This window comes from Mugil cephalus, chromosome 20 (genome assembly GCF_022458985.1).
Source record: "Mugil cephalus isolate CIBA_MC_2020 chromosome 20, CIBA_Mcephalus_1.1, whole genome shotgun sequence".
In the NCBI taxonomy this organism is placed as follows: Eukaryota; Metazoa; Chordata; class Actinopteri; order Mugiliformes; family Mugilidae; genus Mugil; species Mugil cephalus.
The window spans coordinates 642,161-663,367 of NC_061789.1; the positions used below are offsets into that span (position 1 = coordinate 642,161).

The following is a 21,207-nucleotide window of genomic DNA, read 5'->3' on the forward strand; positions in this document are numbered from 1 at the left end:
GCTTTATTTTATTCTATAGCTTATACACTATACATGCAATTTTACTTATATTCCGACTGATAATCTGTTCAGTTTCACAGTTTCATCCTGATCTGATCCTGAATCTACAGCTGAAACTTCCTCCGGCTTCAACCCGGGACTGAGACCTTAGTGCTGCAGCAAAAAACATGTGTTCTGAATAAAAAATAAAAAAATAAAGATTTGGAAACGTGTTTAATTCACCTGCTGCTCTTTGTCTTTTCACTGTGTAGAGGTGGAAGTTACTGTGGTTATTATAGACAATTATTCCTTCATTTAAAGACGTAAAGTTGATTTTTTTTTTCGGTGCCTCTCAAAGGCCTCCACCTGTCTGCAGCCAATCTGGATGAGAACCGGAGGCTGGGATGGAGAGAGAGAGATAGAGAGAGGGAGGGAGAGAGAGAGAGAGGGAGAGAGAGAGAGAGAGAAGTAGAAAGAAGAGAGAGAGAAGAGAGAGTATGAGGGTAGGGCACTTTGTTACCATCCGGATGCAGGACAGAGGGCAAACGGACATGTCGGCAACCACCGGGGGTCCAAGAGCTGCAATGGATGGAGATCCGACCAAGAAGTTTAAGGCGCAGCGGTAAACTACTGGGGAAAATTCACAGGTACTGACTTCTGTTAGTTCTGCTGTAAAGATTCCAGAGTCTCTGAGAGTCTCTGATTCTGACCCGAGATGCTTTTTACGCGTTTTTGTTTCTGCGCTCACGCGTCGTGCTGCGGGTCCCCCATCCTGTCCCCATCCTGTCCCCATCCTGTCCCCTCTCCTCTGTCCTCCTACCAGGGACTTTGTCCTGGAGGAAAAGTTTCTTTAGTAGGTTTTTATTTGGGTGCTGGTGGAAAGAAAAGAAAAAAAAAACGCTTTACGCAGCAGAACCGTCGGTTCGACACGGAGGAAAAATAACGGAGAAAATATTTGTTTGTTTGAATTTTGTTGAAAGCAATAAGAAGTGATGTCGGAAAAGACTGGACTAGAAAACGATTTCAGTTTATGGAGAGAAGGTTAAAGTGGAGAAGATGGATGGTTACATAATGGTTCCGTGCGTTATTGGCACGACCTGGATCTATCTATCTATCTATCTATCTATCTATCTGGGTGATATTTGTAAATCCTAATCTGATTTATTTTTGGGGAATAATCCAAACATTTTAGTTTTTAGTGACTTTACTTAAAGACACTTTTCCACCTTAACCAGTTATTTTCATACTTGAGGATTGGAAACTTTAAATCTTTGCTTGGTGACAGTTATTGGGACCAGAGCAGCAGTTTCCTGAGGTTACATGAAAACGTGAGGGACATTTTGATTTAACTAATTTCTGTCATTTTGATCTTAAATGATAAAATGAAAACAGTGAATTAAACTAAATGTTAAACTGATCCGTGCAGGTTTGAACAAACCGGCTTTTCCACCATGTTCACATAAAACATCAGCATCTGTAACCGTCGTCTTTAATCATGAATGTGTGTGAATGAAGTGGGGCAGAAAAGCTGCAGCGCGGACCGGTGTGCTGACAATATTTCAGTAAAAAGGGAGATTAAAGACACTGATAGAACGGCGTTAAGCTTTCACTCTCTCAGGATTTGAGGTAGCAACCAAACGTATAAATCCTGTCCTGAAATAGCCTGTTTTTCAGTCCAGCTGTCGAGCCATGCAAATCCCTGAACTCTCCCCTCCCACTCATCCCATCCCGGACCATGTCACTTCCTCCTCCTCCTCCTCCTCCTCCTCCTCCTCCTCCCTCCATTCAAACTCCAGCACGGGCAACTTTCGTCCTATTGGGGTCTCCCAGATTAACATCATGCAAATCTCAGGCCTGTTCTGTTTCACTGGTGCTGATGCTGGATTGGATTCAGATTGGTTTTAGTGGCGTTTCTGCAGCTTAGCTCGTGACCTCTTTGTTTTACGTGTGAGTGAAGGCTGGAAAGAGATGTTCAGACGTGTGCGTGAAGGTCTGGGTGCAGCCTCACCACCTCCAGACTAAAGCGTGATCCCTCCCGACGAAAGCAGCCGGGACTTCATCTATTATTTAAACACTTTCTCCATCAGAATGCGTCTCCTGTTTCTATATTAAACTCTGTAAGCACAAACTTCAGCGCTGTAAGGTCAGGAGCAGTCTGCAGCTTCACTCTCACTTTTTCACGTCCAGGCCCCAAAAATGGTTTAGTGGATGTAAAATATTCTCAGACTGAGTCATCGTCAGCACGTTGGTCGCGTGTAAAGGTTATTTATCTGGAGACGTTCAGCTGAACTGGAAGCGTTGTGCGTGTAGAGGAGGGCTTGGCTTCACGTGAGCGCCACAGAATACGACTGTAATCCATTTTTAATCTGTTTCACTTGCAGCAGAGTGCATTTCTCTGTGACCACCTTCCACTGTCATCTCAGGAGTGGCCCGGATAAAATATTCACACAATGCAGACGAGACCTACAGCCACCAGCTGATGTCCTACTACAAACAGAGAAGAGTTTTACTCTCAATGTTGTAACACGTTTAGAATAATTCCACCGATAATCTGAGTAAAACTGTGTCATGTGACCAGTTCAGTCATAAATCAGATGGAGGGCGGTGGAGTAAACTACTAAACTAAATGAATAAATCACGTATCTGCTCCACGGGGCTTCTCTTCTTCTGTCTCCAGCAGATCTCATTAAGTTTCTGCAGCGGTTGATATTTCAGGTTGAATAAGTGACTGATGTGATAAAGTTAAACGTGTTAAAGCTGCAGACTCTTCAGGAGGCGCTCAGCCTCGATGCTACGCCTCCGTTCCCCGTCTCTTTTCCGTTGACGTGCTCTCACGTGCACAGGTCTGTGAAACACTCAGCGTCCCGGGCAGATCAGCTTCAGATCGGTCCAGACCTGGTAAACGAAGCTGGAGCATCAGCGCGGTGATTGAGTTTTACTGCGTTTAGACGATATGAAGGTCACACACACGTGGGGCTGTTCAGCATCGAGTGTTTGTGTCCACGGGAGAAAGAGGAGAACAGTGGTGTGACAGGATGGGGAGGACGGAGTCTCCCTGGGTGACAGCGTCCCACCGAGACCCAATCTGTTCACTTCAGGGAGGGGGAGAGTGTCACGAAGGAAGGAAGGTAGAAAGAATAAAGGAAGGAAGGAAAGGAGCAATAAGCACAAAATTTAAACAAACCGTGGAACAAAATGGAGAATGAAATGAGTACGGAGCAGGTTGTCTGGCGTTATATAATAATTTTACCCCCTCCCTCCCTCTCTCCTCCTCTCTCACTCTCATCCTCATACGAGAGGATTACTCTGTGAATTTAATACAGTCTAACAAAGGTCCCAGGTCAGCGAGCAGCACGTGGGCGTCACATGTTACTTCATCAATGAAGAGGAATTATTGGAAAAAGTGGAAAAACTCACAAAATCGGAATCTTAAGAACTTTCTAATATTTAATAGTTAATATAAATAATAATAAAATTCTCTTAGAGGGTTTTAAATAACAACTAAACGGACGAGTCAGTGACTTATTAAACGTGGAGATGAGATCAGATGCTTGTTTGAGCTGCAGGTTGAACTTGTTCGTGCTCAGGTGAACGCGTTGATCTGTTTCAGGATGTTTCAGAGAGCCGGGGGGGGGGGGGTCTCTCCTCACGCTCCCCCGCTCATTAACCGCTGCCAGCTGAGACCAATCAGATCCTCGCTACGCTAACGAGAGGAAGCTCCATCAGCTGGAAGCTCACACGTCGAGGCTCGTCCTCTCCTCACACGTCAGCGTGGACTTTTAATTTATTTATTTCTCATCATTTTAGTTTGTATGTTAAAACTCCTTCACTGACTCCACCTACTACTCAGCTATGTTAATTCACCCTCTTCCTCTTCTTTGCCCTTTGGTAAAAAGTAATTAATAACCACTTTCTGCTGAGGGCTAGCCTCGTTAGCTCGTAGCATATGTGGAGGTGTCAAGCTGCAATCTGTCTGGAGGTTTAATGAGGATCCTCCTGCAGCCGTGGAGTCGAGGCCCAGTCAGCACCGAACGCTCCTTCAGTCTGACTCTGCAGGACGGGTCAATATTCACAAATGTTACCGTTAAACAGTTTGAGCCACTGCACGAACCCAGCGCTGTGGTGGACACACGGAGCCACTCTGCTCCTCCATATTCATTTCCGGAAGTAAATCATTTTCGTAATCCTAATCTGAATGTTGTGACAGATTAAGAGAGAGGACGCAGCCTCGGTAATCTCTGACAAATTCAGAGCATTGCTTCGGTCCTTTTCCTACCGTGCATTGTGTTTCACGATGGATGCACGTTTCCTTTCCACGTCGTTATTCTGGTTGTTTGCTCCGTTTGTGCATCGAGTCAAATCCTCGACCACAACGAGGAGTTTGCACCAGATAACAGATAGATAGTGACAGATTATGGTGTAAAAGCCAGAGTGAATTATTTATCTGAGTCAGAAACACATGAATAATTGAGCAGAGTCAGAGTCGCTCTTTCTTTGCTGGTGTGTGAATCTTGGACTTTGAGTGAGTTTCTTTTTTTTAAGTGTGACCCGTCCTCGTCCCGTTGGTCTCCTCCATCTAGACCAGACACAACGCTGCTTTGTTGTCAACACATTAAAGATCTATATATATATGTACTGTAACGTGGAAACTGTGTCTGCATGTCTCATTAAACAAGCAGCGATAGCTCACCTCAGTCTGCTGCATGTGTGTCTCTCTGAGAATATGGAGGCTGTAAAACACAGATGGTCGCTCTTCTGACTTCTCTGTTGGACTCCTGTGGAAAAAAATAGAAGTGGCGCAGTGAAGTGAACAGTAATTTTACCTCACAGAACACAGGAGAGTTACTGATCACTGCTGTCGTTTAGTTCTGGCAGTTAAAAAGCTAAAATATGAAGCTCAGCTTCTCGTCAATAGAGTCGGGCGATTTAAGAGATTTAAAATAATGTTGTGGACACAACTGACTCATATGAAGCTTTGGTGCAGCTTTGTGTTCGTTCTGCTTCATCAAACCACTGACTGTCTGGGATCAAAGAGGTGGAGCTGGGGCTAAAGCTAGCTAGCTAGCTACCTGTGAGGATCAATCAAAGAAGCCACGCCCTCCTTAATTCTGCAGAACTTTACATCAAACGTTATATAATTTAAACTGGTGAGAACATTGAGAAATTAGCTGCAGAGACCAGAGAGTTTACAGATTAACACTGTGGGGAGGTCACTAGTGTGGTACTAAGAAACTCCTCGGCTGGTGACAGCTGCCTCTACAGCCTGGAACACAATGAGTCAGACACAGCATGAAGCATGTTAAAGCATCCAACAATCCATCTCACCTCAACTGAAAATATTACTCATACATCTCTAAAAAGGAAAAAGACAGAATCACATTCATTAAATATTCTTCAGCTTTTTCTAAGTCACTGCATCGATGCAAACTTTTGCTGTAGTTTAAACCATAGACTGTATATAAATATGGACTAAACACGTCTCCTCCATAGACTGTATATAAATATGGACTAAACTTGAAAATAAAATAAAAATAGTTATGTGCAAAATATTTCTATAACTTGTTCAACTGTGTGACAGCAACAGGGAGGAAGCTGTTTCTGTTACAGGGTTGAGGGAGTCAGAGTCTGATCAGTGCGGTCTGAGGGCGGAGCCACAATTCTGTTGCCACGCCCACACTTCCTCCATACTCTCATTTTCATTTAATTAATCCTACGCTCTGCTCTACTTCCACCAGCTACAAGGAAAAGTTAGAAATATATATATATTTTTTTTTTTTAATTATAAAACATATAAAAAATAAAAACATAAATTTTAATTGATTAATTTAAATGTAGAAAAAATATTGTGACATTAATCCCAGTTTACCACGATGGTGGTTCCCGTATAACGCAGGAAAAACTACACTATGAAAAATTACACTGTATGTGGAAAAATCCTGTTTGTACAACTGTTTAATGTAACAAAAACTTATCAGAAGAGCTGATAAACGGAATATTACCGGAGCTTCTAATCACAGTTTACACACGGGCGGCCATCTTGGAAACTCTTGGAGGTGTCGGTTTCTAGCATCATAACACTGGAGTTCTGACACGTTTCATCACTTCCTGTCGGTGTCTCCCTCTCAGGCTGATTGAGAAACGGCAGCAGAATGGAGAAACCATTGAGTTGTCTGCAGAGGGCCGTCCTGAGCTGGTGGAGGAGAAGGAGCTGCCCGTGGTGGACTGCACCTGCTTCGGCTTGCCCCGGCGCTACATCATCGCCATCCTGTCCGGCCTGGGCTTCTGCATCTCCTTCGGTATCCGGTGCAACCTCGGCGTGGCCATCGTCAGCATGGTCAATGACCACACCGTCTACAGGGGCAACAAGGAAGTCCTGGTGGTGAGCAGCAGCGTGGAAAAGAAACAGAATCAAACTGGGGCGACTCTGAGAGTTAAGTCACGTATCTGCTTCTGTCCAGGCTGCACAGTTCACCTGGGACCCGGAGACGGTGGGGATGATCCACGGCTCCTTCTTCTGGGGCTACATCGTCACACAGATCCCCGGTGGCTTTATATGTCAAAAGTTTGCAGCAAACAGGTAAACGTCTTCACATTTACCAAAGTTAACACCACATCCTCTAAACAGTCTCTGACGCTGCGTCTGCTTTGTCCCTTGTGTGTCTAAGAGTGTTTGGCTTTGCCATAGTGGCCACATCCACACTCAACATGCTGATTCCATCTGCCGCCCGCTGCCATTACAGCTGTGTCATCCTGGTCAGGATATGCCAGGGCCTTGTGGAGGTACAGTACGCCTCCGCTAACCGGGTGCTCTGTAGAACATGAGTCTGTAGCTGACCTCGCTCTGTCCTTCAGGGGGTGTCGTACCCGGCCTGCCACGGCATCTGGGCCAAGTGGGCGCCTCCTCTGGAGAGAAGTCGGTTAGCAACAACGGCCTTCTGCGGTAAATGTTTCTTCATTTGAGAGGGACAATGTAAATACATCTGAGTTAGCTGAAAGGCTAATTCTTACACAAGGGAACAAGAAAAACGTCCTTTATCTTCAACAATAAGAATAAAATGAATACACACTCGATCAGTGCTCACATATTTGGGGTTAAACAAGCTTTTCCTTTGCTTTGTTAACTTTAAACCAGTGCTATGATGAGGACTCTCTAACACATTGTGACTCTATTCCACTGATGTGACGCTGCAGTTTTTCTCATTGTTGCATCTCTGGTGGTTCTTATAGTCGTAGATTTAAAATGTATGAAACCAGATAGCGGAGGAGCAGAACCGTGCACGATCTTATAACCTAGACCGATGCTTCTGTAGATATTGAGGTGAGTTTCCCAACTCAGCAGTTTAAACTTAAACCTGACAAACTGTACAAAGAACAAGGAATACGCTATACGAGTTTTTGTTAACTTGAAGAAGGCTTCAACACAATTAATCATAAGGTATTAGGTAAAAAAAATGAAGAGCTACATTAAAAACAGGCCTCAATTTGTGCAGATGGATCAACACAAGTCTAAGAATTTAAATATTACCTGTGGTGTCCCCCTGGGGTCAGTCTTAGGGCCAAAATGATTCATTTTATATATTAATGATATTTGCAAAGTTGAGTTTATCATGCTTAATAAGACGTTAAATTTGATTGATATTGTTAAGAAGGGTCAGGATCATATATGGACTTTGCTTCTACTTGTTTTGAATAAACAAATAATACTTCTTCAGAATGTGACGGTGATGGAATCTGAAAGGTTTTCTATCTGGTGATTTCAGTGGTTTAAATACAGTATTAGAGCAGCTTATCAGACAGTGATGTGATGTGAGAAACCACTGAGACCAAGTATATCCTTACTGATTCAATTGAGAATCCACAATTTGACAGACTAAACTTCATTACTGACTTTTTGATGCAGGTTCTGAAACTGAGAAAGTTCCATCATTTTCTTATTTTTTATTGTCACAGTTAAAGCTTGAGATTAAAGAATATCTGCAGAAAGCTGCTACAATTTTACTTCCACAGCCACTGCACAATCACTGTACTGACATCATCATCTTCATCATCTGATGAAGGTAGAAAGCAAATGATTTGTTGTTTTCCTTCGTGTCTTGTTCTCAGGATCCTATGCAGGAGCAGTGGTGGCCATGCCTTTAGCTGGGATACTGGTGCAATACACTGGGTGGCCTTCAGTATTTTATGTCTATGGTTGGTTTCTTTAGTTCATTCTGCAGAATTCAAATCAAAGTGGGAGGACGTTAGAGTTGCACCTCTTCATTCCTCCTTCTCTCTTCCTCTCCCAGGCAGTTTTGGGATATTCTGGTATTTATTCTGGATTTTGGTGTCGTACGAGAGTCCTGCAGCTCATCCCACCATCACACCGGAGGAGAGGAAATACATCGAGGAAGCAATCGGAGAGTCGGCATCGTTCCTCGATCCTCTCCATGTACGTGAATTCAGAAATTAAAAATGAAAATGTGTTAAGTAAATGCAGCTTCTCTTATAGACATGTAGTGAGTACATCTGAATTCCGTGTGTGGCAGAAATTTAAAACCCCCTGGAGACACTTCTTCACCTCCATGCCGGTCTACGCCATCATCGTGGCAAACTTCTGCAGGAGCTGGACCTTCTACCTGCTGCTCATCAGTCAGCCGGCGTACTTTGAAGAAGTCTTTGGCTTTGAGATCAGCAAGGTCGGATCATAGCGTCTGTAAATCTGAAATCTGTTCCTGGACTCACAGTTCATCCATCGTTCATCCTTCTCCGTGTTCCTCTCTTTCAGGTGGGCATGGTGTCAGCTTTGCCCCATCTGGTGATGACGATCATTGTGCCTATCGGAGGCCAGTTGGCCGACTATCTGAGAACCCACAACCTGATGTCCACCACCAACGTCAGGAAGCTCATGAACTGTGGAGGTGAGACGGTCAAACGTGAGACGAAGCTGTGACGAAATTCAGATTCAGCTTATTTTCCAGTTTGTACGCATTGATGGGAACGCAACTGCGTGATGGCATCTATAGCATTTAATAAGCAATGATAAAAAAAATAAATATGTTAGAGTCATATGAATATGTCAGAAGAGCCTGCTGCATAACGTTTACACGTGTTTGTTTCCGATGACGTGTTTCAGGTTTTGGGATGGAGGCCACTCTCCTGCTGGTGGTCGGTTACTCTCACACTAAAGGTATGGCCATTTCCTTCCTGGTCCTCGCTGTGGGCTTCAGTGGATTCGCTATCTCAGGTGAGTTATGTTCCAAACACGATTCAGTCAGAGTTTATACTTCGAAGGAACAGATCGACATTTTAGAAAACGCTGCGAATAAAACCTCTTTGTGTCTGGACTAAAAAGTTGCACTTGAATGCACCACAAAGGTGACAGCCAACAACCAGCTGGTACATAACGTTCTGCACCTGAAACAGGCTAGGAAGCTAGGAAGAGCTACTGTTAGCTGTGAAGCTAGGAAGAGCTACTGTTAGCTTTAAAGCTAGGAAGAGCTACTGTTAGCTGTGAAGCTAAGAAGAGCTACTGTTAGCTGTGAAGCTGGGAAGAGCTACTGTTAGCTGTGAAGCTAAGAAGAGCTAATGTTAGCTGTGAAGCTAGGAAGCTGGGAGGAGCTACAGACTGTGGTACAGAGCCGGCCTCTCTTGGCCATGACATTCATTCATTCATTCATTCATTCTTTATTCATTCATTCTTTATTCATTCATACTTTTTTTTCTTGTGCTACCAGATTAATCTGAAGCTACGTCCATGTTTAAAGCGTTCAGCCTCGTGGATGGATGGATGGATGGATGGATGGATGGATGGATGGATGGATGGATGTTTGGATGGATGGATGGATGGATGGATGGATGGATGGATGGATGGATGGATGTTTGGATGTTTGGATGGATGGATGGATGTTTTGATGGATGGATGGATGGATGGATGGATGGATGGATGGATGTTTGGATGTTTGGATGTTTGGATGGATGGATGGATGTTTGGATGGAATGATGAATGTCTGGATGGATGGATGGATGGATGGATGGATGGATGGATGGATGGATATGGATGATGGATGGATGTATGGATGGATGGATGGATGGATGGGATGGATGTGAATGTCTTGGATGGATGGATGGATGGATGGATGGGATTGTTATGGATGGATGTTTGGATTGGATGATGTTCGATGATAGTTTTATCTAAATTTTGTTGTTCTGATTTTGATGGACTGATCAGATTTCCTGGAGCAGATGGATGTTTCGATCGAGTTCCAGATGAAAATTTTGCTCCATGAGAGTAATTGATGGATGTTTGGATGGATGGATGGATGGATGTTTGGATGGAATGATGAATGTCTGGATGGATGGATGTTTGGATGGATGTTTGGATGTTTGGATGTTTGGATGGATGGATGGATGGATGTTTGGATGGAATGATGATCAAGTTGATCAAGTTCTCTATCTAAACTATCTTTTGTTCTAAACTATTTCATGGACCCATCAGATCTTCACTGGAGCAGAATCAGTTCCATCCAGACTCCAGATAAACATTTTGCTTCCTGAGAGTAAATCTCTGTCCGCTTCCTCTCAGGGTTTAACGTCAACCACCTGGACATCGCTCCTCGATACGCCAGCATCCTGATGGGCATCTCCAACGGGGTGGGGACGTTATCGGGCATGGTGTGTCCTCTCATAGTGGGCGCCATGACCAAACACAAGGTGACGCTTCCCTTCACTCGCCTCCGTTCGTTGTTCCATCAGACGTTACATTTTGTGCTGTTTGCTTTCAGACTCGTGAGGAGTGGCAGGGCGTCTTCCTCATAGCCTCCGTCGTCCACTATGGAGGAGTGATTTTCTACGGTAGGACTCTGACGGCTTCAGAAAGAAACCCTGAGTCGTGTCAAAGTTTGATTTTGTTTTTTTTTTGTTTTTGTTTTTCTGCAGGACTGTTTGCGTCGGGTGAAAAGCAGCCGTGGGCCGACATCGAGGACTTGAGCGAGGAGAAGTGTGGAATAATCAACGAGGACGAACTGGCCAATGAGACGGAGGAGATGTACCGAGGGGGCGGGCAGTACGGGGCCATGAGCCAACCGGTGGTCGGCTCCAACGGGGGAGGAGGCGGAGACGGAGGAGGAGGAGGAGGCGGAGGAGGAGGCTGGGTGACAGACTGGGATAAGTCTGAGGAGTATGTTCAGCCACCGGGATACAACTCCTACATGTACGGAGGCGAGAAGGAGCAGAAGCTGACATAGAAGAAGAAGAAGAACGATTGTTTTTGGAAAGAGCCACTGAACGGACCTGCTGTGTGCTTTAGTACCACATCTACAGAGTATGCATCGGATTCAGTCCAGTGTGTGTGTGTGTGAGAGTGTGTGTGTGTGCGTGTGTGTGTGTGTGTAGGCATGTGCATGCAGTGGGTTAAACATACATGGAAACACAACCAGAATTCATTTACAAAACAACAAGACTTCCTAACCCTGACCCTGGTCCGTGATTGGTCAGTGGAGTGAGGATGTAACGATAAAATGATTTTAAATTATTACTGAAATTATTTCTCAGAAAAAAAAATACATTTCTGGGTTAGGATGGAACTTCAAAACACAAACTATGAATGAATGCACACTCAAAAAACACATATGTTTATATATATATATAAACTACAAATTATATTTTCTCTTAAATTAAAGAGAATCCTTTTTATTTCTCAGAGGTAGCGTTAAATGTGCAATGCAGCGCACACATTACAGGCCAAAAGTCTGGAAGAAACAAGTTTCTGTTCACGATGCCTTTCTGAAACAAACCAGCATGAGTTCTATGTATTTACTGCAGGATCACACTTTGCTTTTGTTGATATGAACCATGCTCCTCAGTTACCTTCAGGTGAACATTAATGTCACCATAACATCACTGAATAAATGTCGGAAAAAGAAACGAAGGGCTTAGTTTTATGGTCGAGAAAATTTGTCTTGAATGCAAAAGGAAAAAAAGAAATCACAGTTTGCATTATTCACTTTAAGCTTTTCCCTTCACTTTCCAAGCTTGTGGCCTGTAGTGTGTGTCCTCTTCTTAAAAATGCAACTGAAATTATACTTTATCTCGACAACAAAATAAAAAAATGCATTTAAAAAAAAATCCCACATCATAATAACTAAATGAGAAACAAAATCTCTTCAAATAAACAACTTAAAGGTTGCATGTGTTTATAATTTGGGATTTACAGAATATCTCGTCCTGAAAACCTGACGCTGACAAACGGTGTCAATCAACTGAACTCAAAACCAGACTACGCCCCCTGATGCCTAAAAAGGGCATCGCGACTTATTTTTCATCTCGGCTGATTGAATCGTGTCATGATGCTTCGTTACGTCCCTGGTCATGAGTGGGTGTTCTCTCTGGGCCCCACAGCGTTTACAGGTGGTTTTAAGGTCACGGGTCAGGGGCCAGGTAATGCATTATATCAGTGTCAGTCCTCATAAAGATAGAAACACAGGTGTGTGTGTGTGTGTTCATGTGCGTTCGTTTAGTTTCTGTTGGAGCCTCAACTTTAAAACTTAAAACTATGAACAATGTCTCTCGTCTCCGACTGAACATCTGATAGTTGACGACGTAAAATAACGAGAACTAAAATAAACCTGCATGTGGAAGTGAAGACGAATAATGTGGAGCTCCCCCTGGTGGCTGACTGCACTATAGGTCATATAAGCCCCGCCCCCTCCACGTTAGTGGGCGGGGCTAAATAAAGCATGTATCTAATCTAAACTTATCTAAACTTAAACACTAAAGGACGTTACTGTCATTTTAAGCGGTTAATGTAACGCTAACGTACGTTTCGCTATAGTTATATGGTGCTATCAATAAAACAGGAAGTGACATCATCAAGATTGACAGGTGCCAATTGGCAACGTCCTGTGGAAACATGAGAGTAGGTAAAAAATAAAATATATATATAACTTACATTAGTAACCAATCACCAGAGAGTCTAAAGGAATTGTGGGCGGGTCATTGATGAACTGAAACAAGATGGCGCCGCCCGTGTCCCTGTGACACGAGAGTCGGTTTAACCAGTGGGAGGAAGACGAGATACGTTCCAGTTCTTTTTCCTGAAGTCTTGACTTTGCACACAGACCTGAAGCAGTTTCAGACGGGACATGGTGTCTTCTCCTGGGCCCTCGGTGTGTGTCGGTGTGTGTCGGTGTGTGTCAGTGTGTGGCGGTTGGTTGTCGTGCTGTGGTGTTGGGTGCAGGTGCTGCAGCGTTGTGCGTTGTGCGTTGTGCGCTGAGCGTGTTTTAATGAGAAGCTCTTTACACCCAGACTCACACACCGGCCTCTGATTTCATGCAGCTACAGCCCAGTGAACCAGGAACAGAGCGAACAGAGACTCAGCGGCTACGTCTCCGTGCTAAGATGTCAGGGCCAGAGCTTGATTTATTTTTCATTATGCACTTTGAGAAAAACGTACAGATATAATGTCGATGATAAAGTGGATATTTTGAGACTGTAACACACAGAGCATGTGACTGTTTCTACAAAATGCCGTGCAGGCAGTTAGATGAAGTGATGAAGTGATGAAGAGTGTTAGGGCCTCCATTATTTATGATTTTATTTACTTATTTCTATTAGTTTCTATACTTATCTTGCATGAAGCTTGTGTGGTTTCTCTCAGGTTTGGGTTCAGTCTCTTCAAAGTCCTGAAACTGAGAACAACACTGCGTTAAATGAATAAATTTATTTATTTCAGACAGTAAAGAAATACAGTTAAAAGCAAAAAGGGAAAACTACCAAAAACTAGTGTCCTAAACTCGTATAAATCTGCCCTTTTCTCACTTATTTATCAATAAATGAAAACAGAAACTAACAGAGCTTCAAACATTTGCAGCCCCGTCCTGACTAAACTTACTATGACCCCAGTATTTAAGACTTTAACTTGTCTTCTTCTTCTTCTTTTTTAAGTTGATTAAATTATAACCCCCTTCCCTGTCATTGAATTGAATTGTTTCTTGCTGTAAATAAAACTTAATTTCAGTGCGTGTGACTTCACATTATCTATTAAAAGATAAAGTATTTCTTTGCTACTAAAGCTAAAGTTTCACCTTTTCACGTGTGCCTCAAAACGATGACTTTATTCTCAAAGTGCATGATGGAAAAAAAAAATCGACCTCGTCTCATTTGTTTCTCTTCATGAGTGAAACTAAAACTCACCATCCGGTCTGATCAGAGACGAAACATTTCACATCCAAACACGAACAAAAGCTCAAGTCTGAGGTTCTTCTGCTGTGGAGATTCACTTCTACTGGAAATAGAACAGTAGAAGAAGAAGAAGGAGGAGGAGATGACCAAGATGTGTCCACATGTCTTTCTGTCCTCATTGATTCCAGCTTTGGTTCATCTTGTTTTTCTACCTCCATGCTAGTGTCCATGCTAGTGCCCATGCACTGGCTGCTGGGTAATGGAGTTCCTCTGACTCAAGTCTTTTGCAGCTGCACGTGAAACAACATGAACACACACACACACACGTTTATTCTAAATATCTTTTTCAGATCAAATTTGAGAGAAACTGCTGGAATGTTAAAAAAAAAAAAAAAGACGCATTAAGTTCAGATGAGGGTTTTAACAGTGAAACGTGACGTCACTGAATTATTTTAAAGAGTGAAAATCACCAGTTTGTTTGAAGCGAGCCATGAATGACTCTTCCTGTGAACAGTTTCATTTCTAAGTGTCGTATCGGTGTCTCTTTAATCTTCTTTGTCTCAGTTTATGGCCGTTCTGATGTTGTCCTCCTCCCTCTTGATGCAACGTGTGGTTAAATGGTGGGTGTGCAATAAATAAAAAAAATAAAAATGAAAGAAACGAAAATATCTCAAAACTTGGAAGATATTTTATGTATAAAAAAAATGTACATGTGAGATAACCTTGTGTATAATAAAATTTAAGATGATGTTACCATTTCAACAGGAGCGTGCCGTCAGGATTTATCATGTGCACGTGATGATGCGTGAATTAAACGAGTGGTGAATTATTTTACATCACGAGCACAACGCTGGTGCTCCGTGTGTTTCTGTGCGGACAGATGGAGGCAGGATTAACTGTGATTTTAGGCAAAGATTAGATGGGAGAGCAGATGCACTCAGTGGGAGAATGAGGGAGAAACATGGACGTCACAGGCGAGGGAGGCGAGGGAGGCGAGGGAGGCGAGGCTGGGGGAGGACAGGGGGAGGACAGGGGGAGGAGAGGGGGAGGAGAGGGGTGGGGCGTGGGTCCAGTGCAGAGCAGCATCATCAAACATTTACAATTTAGAATTAAATGTTAACCAACAACATCCATAAATTATTCACTGAAAATGCATTTATCGTAGTTTATTGCAATATTTAGGTCCACTTGTGATTTCTACAATCATTTCATCATAATTTACAACAGTTTCTGCTCCTGTTTCCTTCCTTTTTATCTTTGTATGTCAATTTCATTTATTATATCTACAGCTACTTGACGGATTTACTGTAGTACTGCAGGACCCCGCTTCGACCACAAGAGGGCGTCAAAGACACATGATTCTGAACTCAGACTAAAGTTGCTAAAAAAGTAAAAAAAAAATAAATAAATAAAATAAAAGTAAAACTTCATGGATTTCCAGCATTTTTTAATCTTTAAGCTATTTTTCTGTCTTCGTGAGAATAAACTATTAAAAGGAACAAAATAGTTCACTTTCAACTGCACTGTGAAGTAGCACTGATCATCTACAAGACGTTTTAACAGACTAAGAACCATAGACCGTATATAAATATGGACACCACGCCTCTAACATAGACTGTATATAAATATGGACACCACGCCTCTAACATAGACTGTATATAAATATGGACACCACGCCTCTAACATAGACTGTATATAAATATGGACACCACGCCTCTAACATAGACTGTATATAAATATGGACACCACGCCTCTAACATAGACTGTATATAAATATGGACACCACGCCTCTAACATAGACCGTATATAAATATTATATGTAACTTTCACACGTGTAAATTCACCTTGTGGGTCAGATTGAACCCTCTTCCCGGCCCGTTTTGGCCCCCAGGCCGTATGTTTGACAACCCGGTGCTAAACACTGATAAACTAAAATCCTCTCACCTGAGAGCAGGTTGAATATTTTAAATCCTCATATTGTAAGATTAGTAGGAGAGAAACTGCTTTCATTGCATTTTACAATTTCTGTGCTGTTTGAATTTTAAAATCACCTTCGAGGAGCAGTTGATCTTTATTTTCAGTCTATGGACCACACCGTCTAAAATCATTGGCACAAGTCAAATAGAAGATGTTTAAAAACTATGAAGCTTTTGCAAATACAATAGAAGAAGAAACCACAATGAAAAGAGTTGTGTCTTACCCGACTGTCCAGCGTTTTGACACAACTCGGCTTCGATTTGGAGTCACTGGGTCACATGACATGGAAGCTAAAAAGGAAGATTTAAAAAAAAATAAATAAATAAATAAAATATATATATATATATTATTGAATATGAAGATTTCCCATAAAAAACAACATATGAATAATTATAAATGAATAAGAGAAACCTGTTTATGATATATAATCAAATATAACCCAAAACATCTAGTGTCCCTCAGTAACTGATCATTAATCGTAATGATTAGAGCTATTTCTACTCATTTCTACTTCCGTTTCGTCTTTACACAGAGTTTAATAGATTCTTTGGAAAGAATTGAAGTGTTGCCATATTGACGCTACTTTAATGTGGAATTGCAGTTTCTCACTGTGGCCACAAGAGAGAAATGATGAGACGTGATTCTGAACACGTAGACCAAATCTATAGAAAATAACTGAAATTTTGATAAAAATATGATTATAAGAAGACGGCGGCTGAGAACAGAAAGTAGAGAGGTATTTCTCATTTTACCGGTGTTGTTACACAATTCGGCTTTGGTTTTTAGTCACTAGATCACATGACGTAGAAGCTGTTATATCAGAAACAATGTATTAATTTTCAAAACAACTGTTTTATTTTAGTTTTCTCAGTTATACAATGATACCAATATTTTTACTTGTGTGCTGTGTGGAATTACTACTGTTTCTATTGTAGTTTTTTCTTTTTTTGTTACTACTGGCTGCAACAATACATTTTATAATACTACTAATTTAGGATTAAAATATTCATATTAAATACATGGAGCGCTAAAATACAAGGGAAACGGATGCATAGTATTTATCTAGTGTAGTAACACAATTCGGCTTTGGTTTTTAGAATAAAAACAATAACAACAACAAAAAAAAAAACAACAGTCAACCCTTAAAAGTAACACAATAAAGATTTACCAATAAGGTTTATCCCCAAAACTTTTTTAAAATTTAATTTTAACAGCAAATAAATAATACACAATTTATACATTCTCATTTTATTGTATTTCTTTATTTATTTTTATTTTTTTTTATTTATTTGCTGATGTTGTTTTCATAAATTTAAATTTAAACTCTTTGACTGAGGAACCGCAAAAGGGAAAAAAAACTATCTGGGAGGCCACGCCCAATGAGGAACATAAAAGTTAATGATTGGATATATTCTCTACATATGGGCGGGGCTACGAGCTGGCGCTCCTTTCTGATTGGCTTTCTGAGCACGTCTGTTACCGAGACGACATTTGATTGGCTGTTTAACGAGGTCATTAACGTGAAGTCGCTCCGCTTCCAAACCACAATGGAGAATAAGTAGGAAGAACCCCGGGCTCGTAATTTATTTATAGCGTAAAGTTACATTTTTTAACTTGTAGCTTCACAGTCTTGAACTTTATATCTTGACACGTGGTTTTTCGTCAGAATCGTACTTTGCGGAAGGATCGCGAAGAGCTTGTGGAAGAGTTTGTAACGAGGAAATGGTCCGAGGCTAACGTTATGTAGCATGCTAATCTCATTTATTCACTAAGGTAAAGTCCACACACAGGTAAGAACACCTTCACATTCAACACCGAACCGGTTTAAATGTTTTAAACTGACAGTTTAAAGGAGTCCGTGATAAATCTGGCTCGGTCTCGTGACACCTGTTGGCTCCGTCCTCCTGTCCCCAGGTATGACCGAGTACAAGCTGGTGGTGGTCGGGGCTGGAGGTGTGGGGAAGAGCGCCCTCACCATCCAGCTCATCCAGAACCACTTCGTGGACGAGTATGATCCGACCATCGAGGTGAGCAAACGGGAAAAAAGACGAGGAACGGGATAAATGCTGCGTTTAAAGCGTCATTGTGCAGCAGGTTTCCATTCTGGAGACTCCGTGTCCCAGCTGTGGTCAAGGTGCTGAGGGAGGGGCCGTGCACACCTGGATGTGAAGGGTTAATCGTTAGTCAAACTGGAAAATTATGCAACACCTTTAGAGACAAACTTACGTCACCGTCTTGGTTCAGTGTTGCAGAGAGTTTCAGCAGCAGAGATTCAAGAGGGAAATTTAAGGAGAAGCCACCAGGAAGTGTTCACTCAGTTCAGATCAGATCAGATCAGATCAGACCAGATCAGATCAGATCAGACCAGATCAGATCCCTGCAGGAGGGTCGCTGGAGGTTGGATGTGGTCACACATACCTTCTCCTCCAACGGTCGAGCAGAAACATGCACAGCGAAGACGCTGCAGATAAAGAACAAATAAATCTGAGAAATCCTGTCGAGACTGTTTACATTCTTCTTCTTAACCCTTCACAGGCCTCAAATACACAGCGTTCAAATAAAACCCCGGAGGTTTAGTGGAGGTCATAAGAAGTTTTTAACTTTCCTGTATTTAATCCAGATGAATGAATGTCTCATGTCTGGTTCCTGGTCTCATATCTGGTTCTGGTCTCATATCTGGTTCTGGTCTCATGTCTGGTTCCTGGTCTCATATTTGGTTCTGGTCTCATGTCTGGTTCCTGGTCCTTTAACTAATGTAAACATGTATTTGTCACATTAGAACATCATCAACATCATCACATTAGAAACATTAGGACACTTGTTCTTCTTCATGGTTCTGATAAACCAGTTCAGAGGGGGACCTTGTAGACCACATTAGACCCTGATTAGACCTGATGATGTTTCCTGGATCTTCTCTGATTGGCTCAATGAAAACCACATGACAATAAACTTCACTGAGAGGAACCAGGACATCAAGGGTTAATCAGAAAAAGTCAAGAAATTAAAGCTAATAAACTATTTGGGGCTTTTTCTGCCTCTCTAGTGGAGAGAGAGACAAATATTCGTTTCTTTAGTTGAACACTCAGATCAGGTTTGAAGCTGAACTCACTCGGAGCCTTTATCACTAGTTTGTCTCTTAAATTGGTCGTAAATCTTTGTCCCAGTCGATCCTGTGATTCACCGTCTCTTAAAAGTATTGGTGGTGTTTTCTGGGAAACCTCCAGCCCTGGAGGACTTGTTGGGACTCGATGCAGCGGTGATGCCGGTGACGCTTGTGTCTCTGCAGGACTCGTACAGGAAGCAGGTGGTGATTGACGGGGAGACGTGTCTGCTGGACATCCTGGACACTGCAGGTCAGGAGGAGTACAGCGCCATGAGGGACCAGTACATGAGGACGGGGGAGGGCTTCCTCTGCGTGTTCGCCATCAATAACATCAAATCGTTTGAGGACGTCCACCTGTACAGGTCTGTCTGTAGACGCGTCTTTAACTTCTCGTCTCTCTGCAGCTTTGGACGGCCTCACACTTCATGAACAGTTTCCTGATTAGCAGGAACTGCGTTAATTATCTGTGAGCCACATCTCCAGTTACGCTGAGTGAGTTCACACGTTCTTAACTCGTCCAGACACAGAACACGAGTAAAACGTGAGCTGCACACATCAAGCGTCCGTCATACGTCCAATAATCAGATTAAAAACCTTAGGGAGGAGGAGGAGGAGGGGCGTCTGGTGGCGGTAACCATGGTAACCTTTACTCAGCATCTCTTGATAAATAAACGGGTTGAGACACAAACATGGAGGAAACGAAGATGGTGGAGACATGTTGGTCGGTGGACGACATTCTTCTTCTACTCATTCGACTTTTTTCATGTCCCACTTCTTCGTTTGTTGTAATTAAAGTAGATCTGTTACTCCTTTGTCTTCCCTTTCTCTTTTCTCCTCCGGTAGAAGTGATGCTCCTCATCGTCAGTGATGACGTTCTGATGTGAACCCGCACATCTGATCACGTCCTTTGACCTGGTTTCCGTGGAAACAGACTCAGTCTGCCATCAGAGACTTGAGACCACCTTTCTACATGGTCCCCATGTTTCTTCTATCTCCCGTGTTCCCGTCGGTTCTGACGGTTCTCGTGTCTCCTCCTCAGGGAGCAGATCAACCGGGTGAAGGACAGCGACAGCGTTCCCATGGTTCTCGTCGGGAACAAGAGCGACCTGAGCTCCCGGACGGTGAAGAGCAGCGACGCCCAAGAACTGGCCCGGAGGTTCGGCGTCCCGTTCGTCGAGACGTCCGCCAAAACCCGACAGGTCAGGATTCGCTTCATGCTCAAAGCGTAAAGTTAAATGTTTCTTCTTTTCTCTGAGTGAGAATCATTCCTGTTTTTTTTTTTTTTCTGCGTCGCAGGGAGTGGAGGAAGCTTTCTACTCGTTAGTCCGAGAGATCAGGAAATACAAGGAGACCAACCGCAGCAACAAGAAGAGCAAGAAGAACACTCAGAGACGCTGCATCATACTATAGCAGCATCCGTCGCCACGGAGACGTCCAATCAGAGGCAGACGAGGCCACGCGTGACAGTTTATTTTTAATTCCTGACTAAATTCAGCACATTTCTCTTTGTTTTTAGTTTCATCACGTTTTAAGATTTTTATTAAAATGTATTTTGACTTGTTCAGTATTTCAGTTTAAACATTTCACATGTATCCGTTGTCATGTTAGCAGCATCTTCAGGATCACCACGGTAACAGGGCCTTCAGGTGCACTTTACTGACCCCCCGTTTACCCCAGCGTTCGGGACTCGGTTCGACGCTGCAGGAAAATGTTCACCCTCACATTTAAAGTGTCACGGTTTCTGTTTTTGTGCATTAATAAACCGCTGTCGTTACCTGGACTGAATGTAGAAGCGCTGTTAAACATCACAACATTAAACATACACGTGTTGAAAGGCTGAGAGACTGCGTCTGATTCGAATAACGTTCTGTCTGGATCTTTAAAGAGGAAGCCGCGTATTTCTGAGACGTGGTTAACGAGGTTTTGACGCTGAATACTATAATAATCCAGTTCCTCTTTTCACGTCTGATGTTAAATTAAGATGAGAAGAA

At 42.6% G+C, this 21,207-nt stretch overlaps 2 protein-coding genes across 3 annotated transcripts; both read left to right on the plus strand.

Annotated features, from left to right (window-relative positions):
• The first annotated feature begins 567 nt into the window (after positions 1–567).
• slc17a7a (solute carrier family 17 member 7a) lies at positions 568–14,898 on the plus strand. The gene is made up of 13 exons (XM_047571290.1): positions 568–626; positions 6,106–6,358; positions 6,438–6,556; positions 6,645–6,759; positions 6,832–6,919; positions 8,083–8,169; positions 8,265–8,407; positions 8,505–8,654; positions 8,744–8,876; positions 9,092–9,202; positions 10,541–10,668; positions 10,740–10,809; positions 10,894–14,898. The coding sequence occupies exons 1-13, from the start codon at positions 568–570 to the stop codon at positions 11,199–11,201; spliced, it is 1,764 nt and encodes a 587-aa protein (XP_047427246.1). The 3' UTR covers positions 11,202–14,898.
• Positions 14,899–17,632: 2,734 nt separating this feature from the next.
• zgc:55558 (GTPase KRas) lies at positions 17,633–21,056 on the plus strand. 2 transcript variants are annotated; one of them, XM_047571319.1, is made up of 5 exons: positions 17,633–17,886; positions 18,028–18,140; positions 19,400–19,578; positions 20,256–20,415; positions 20,513–21,056. In XM_047571319.1, the coding sequence occupies exons 2-5, from the start codon at positions 18,030–18,032 to the stop codon at positions 20,624–20,626; spliced, it is 564 nt and encodes a 187-aa protein (XP_047427275.1). In that variant the 5' UTR covers positions 17,633–17,886; positions 18,028–18,029; the 3' UTR covers positions 20,627–21,056. The 2 variants fall into 2 exon arrangements, with proteins under 2 accessions (XP_047427275.1, XP_047427274.1); XM_047571318.1 differs by having other exon boundaries at positions 17,634–17,903.
• Positions 21,057–21,207: the final 151 nt, after the last annotated feature.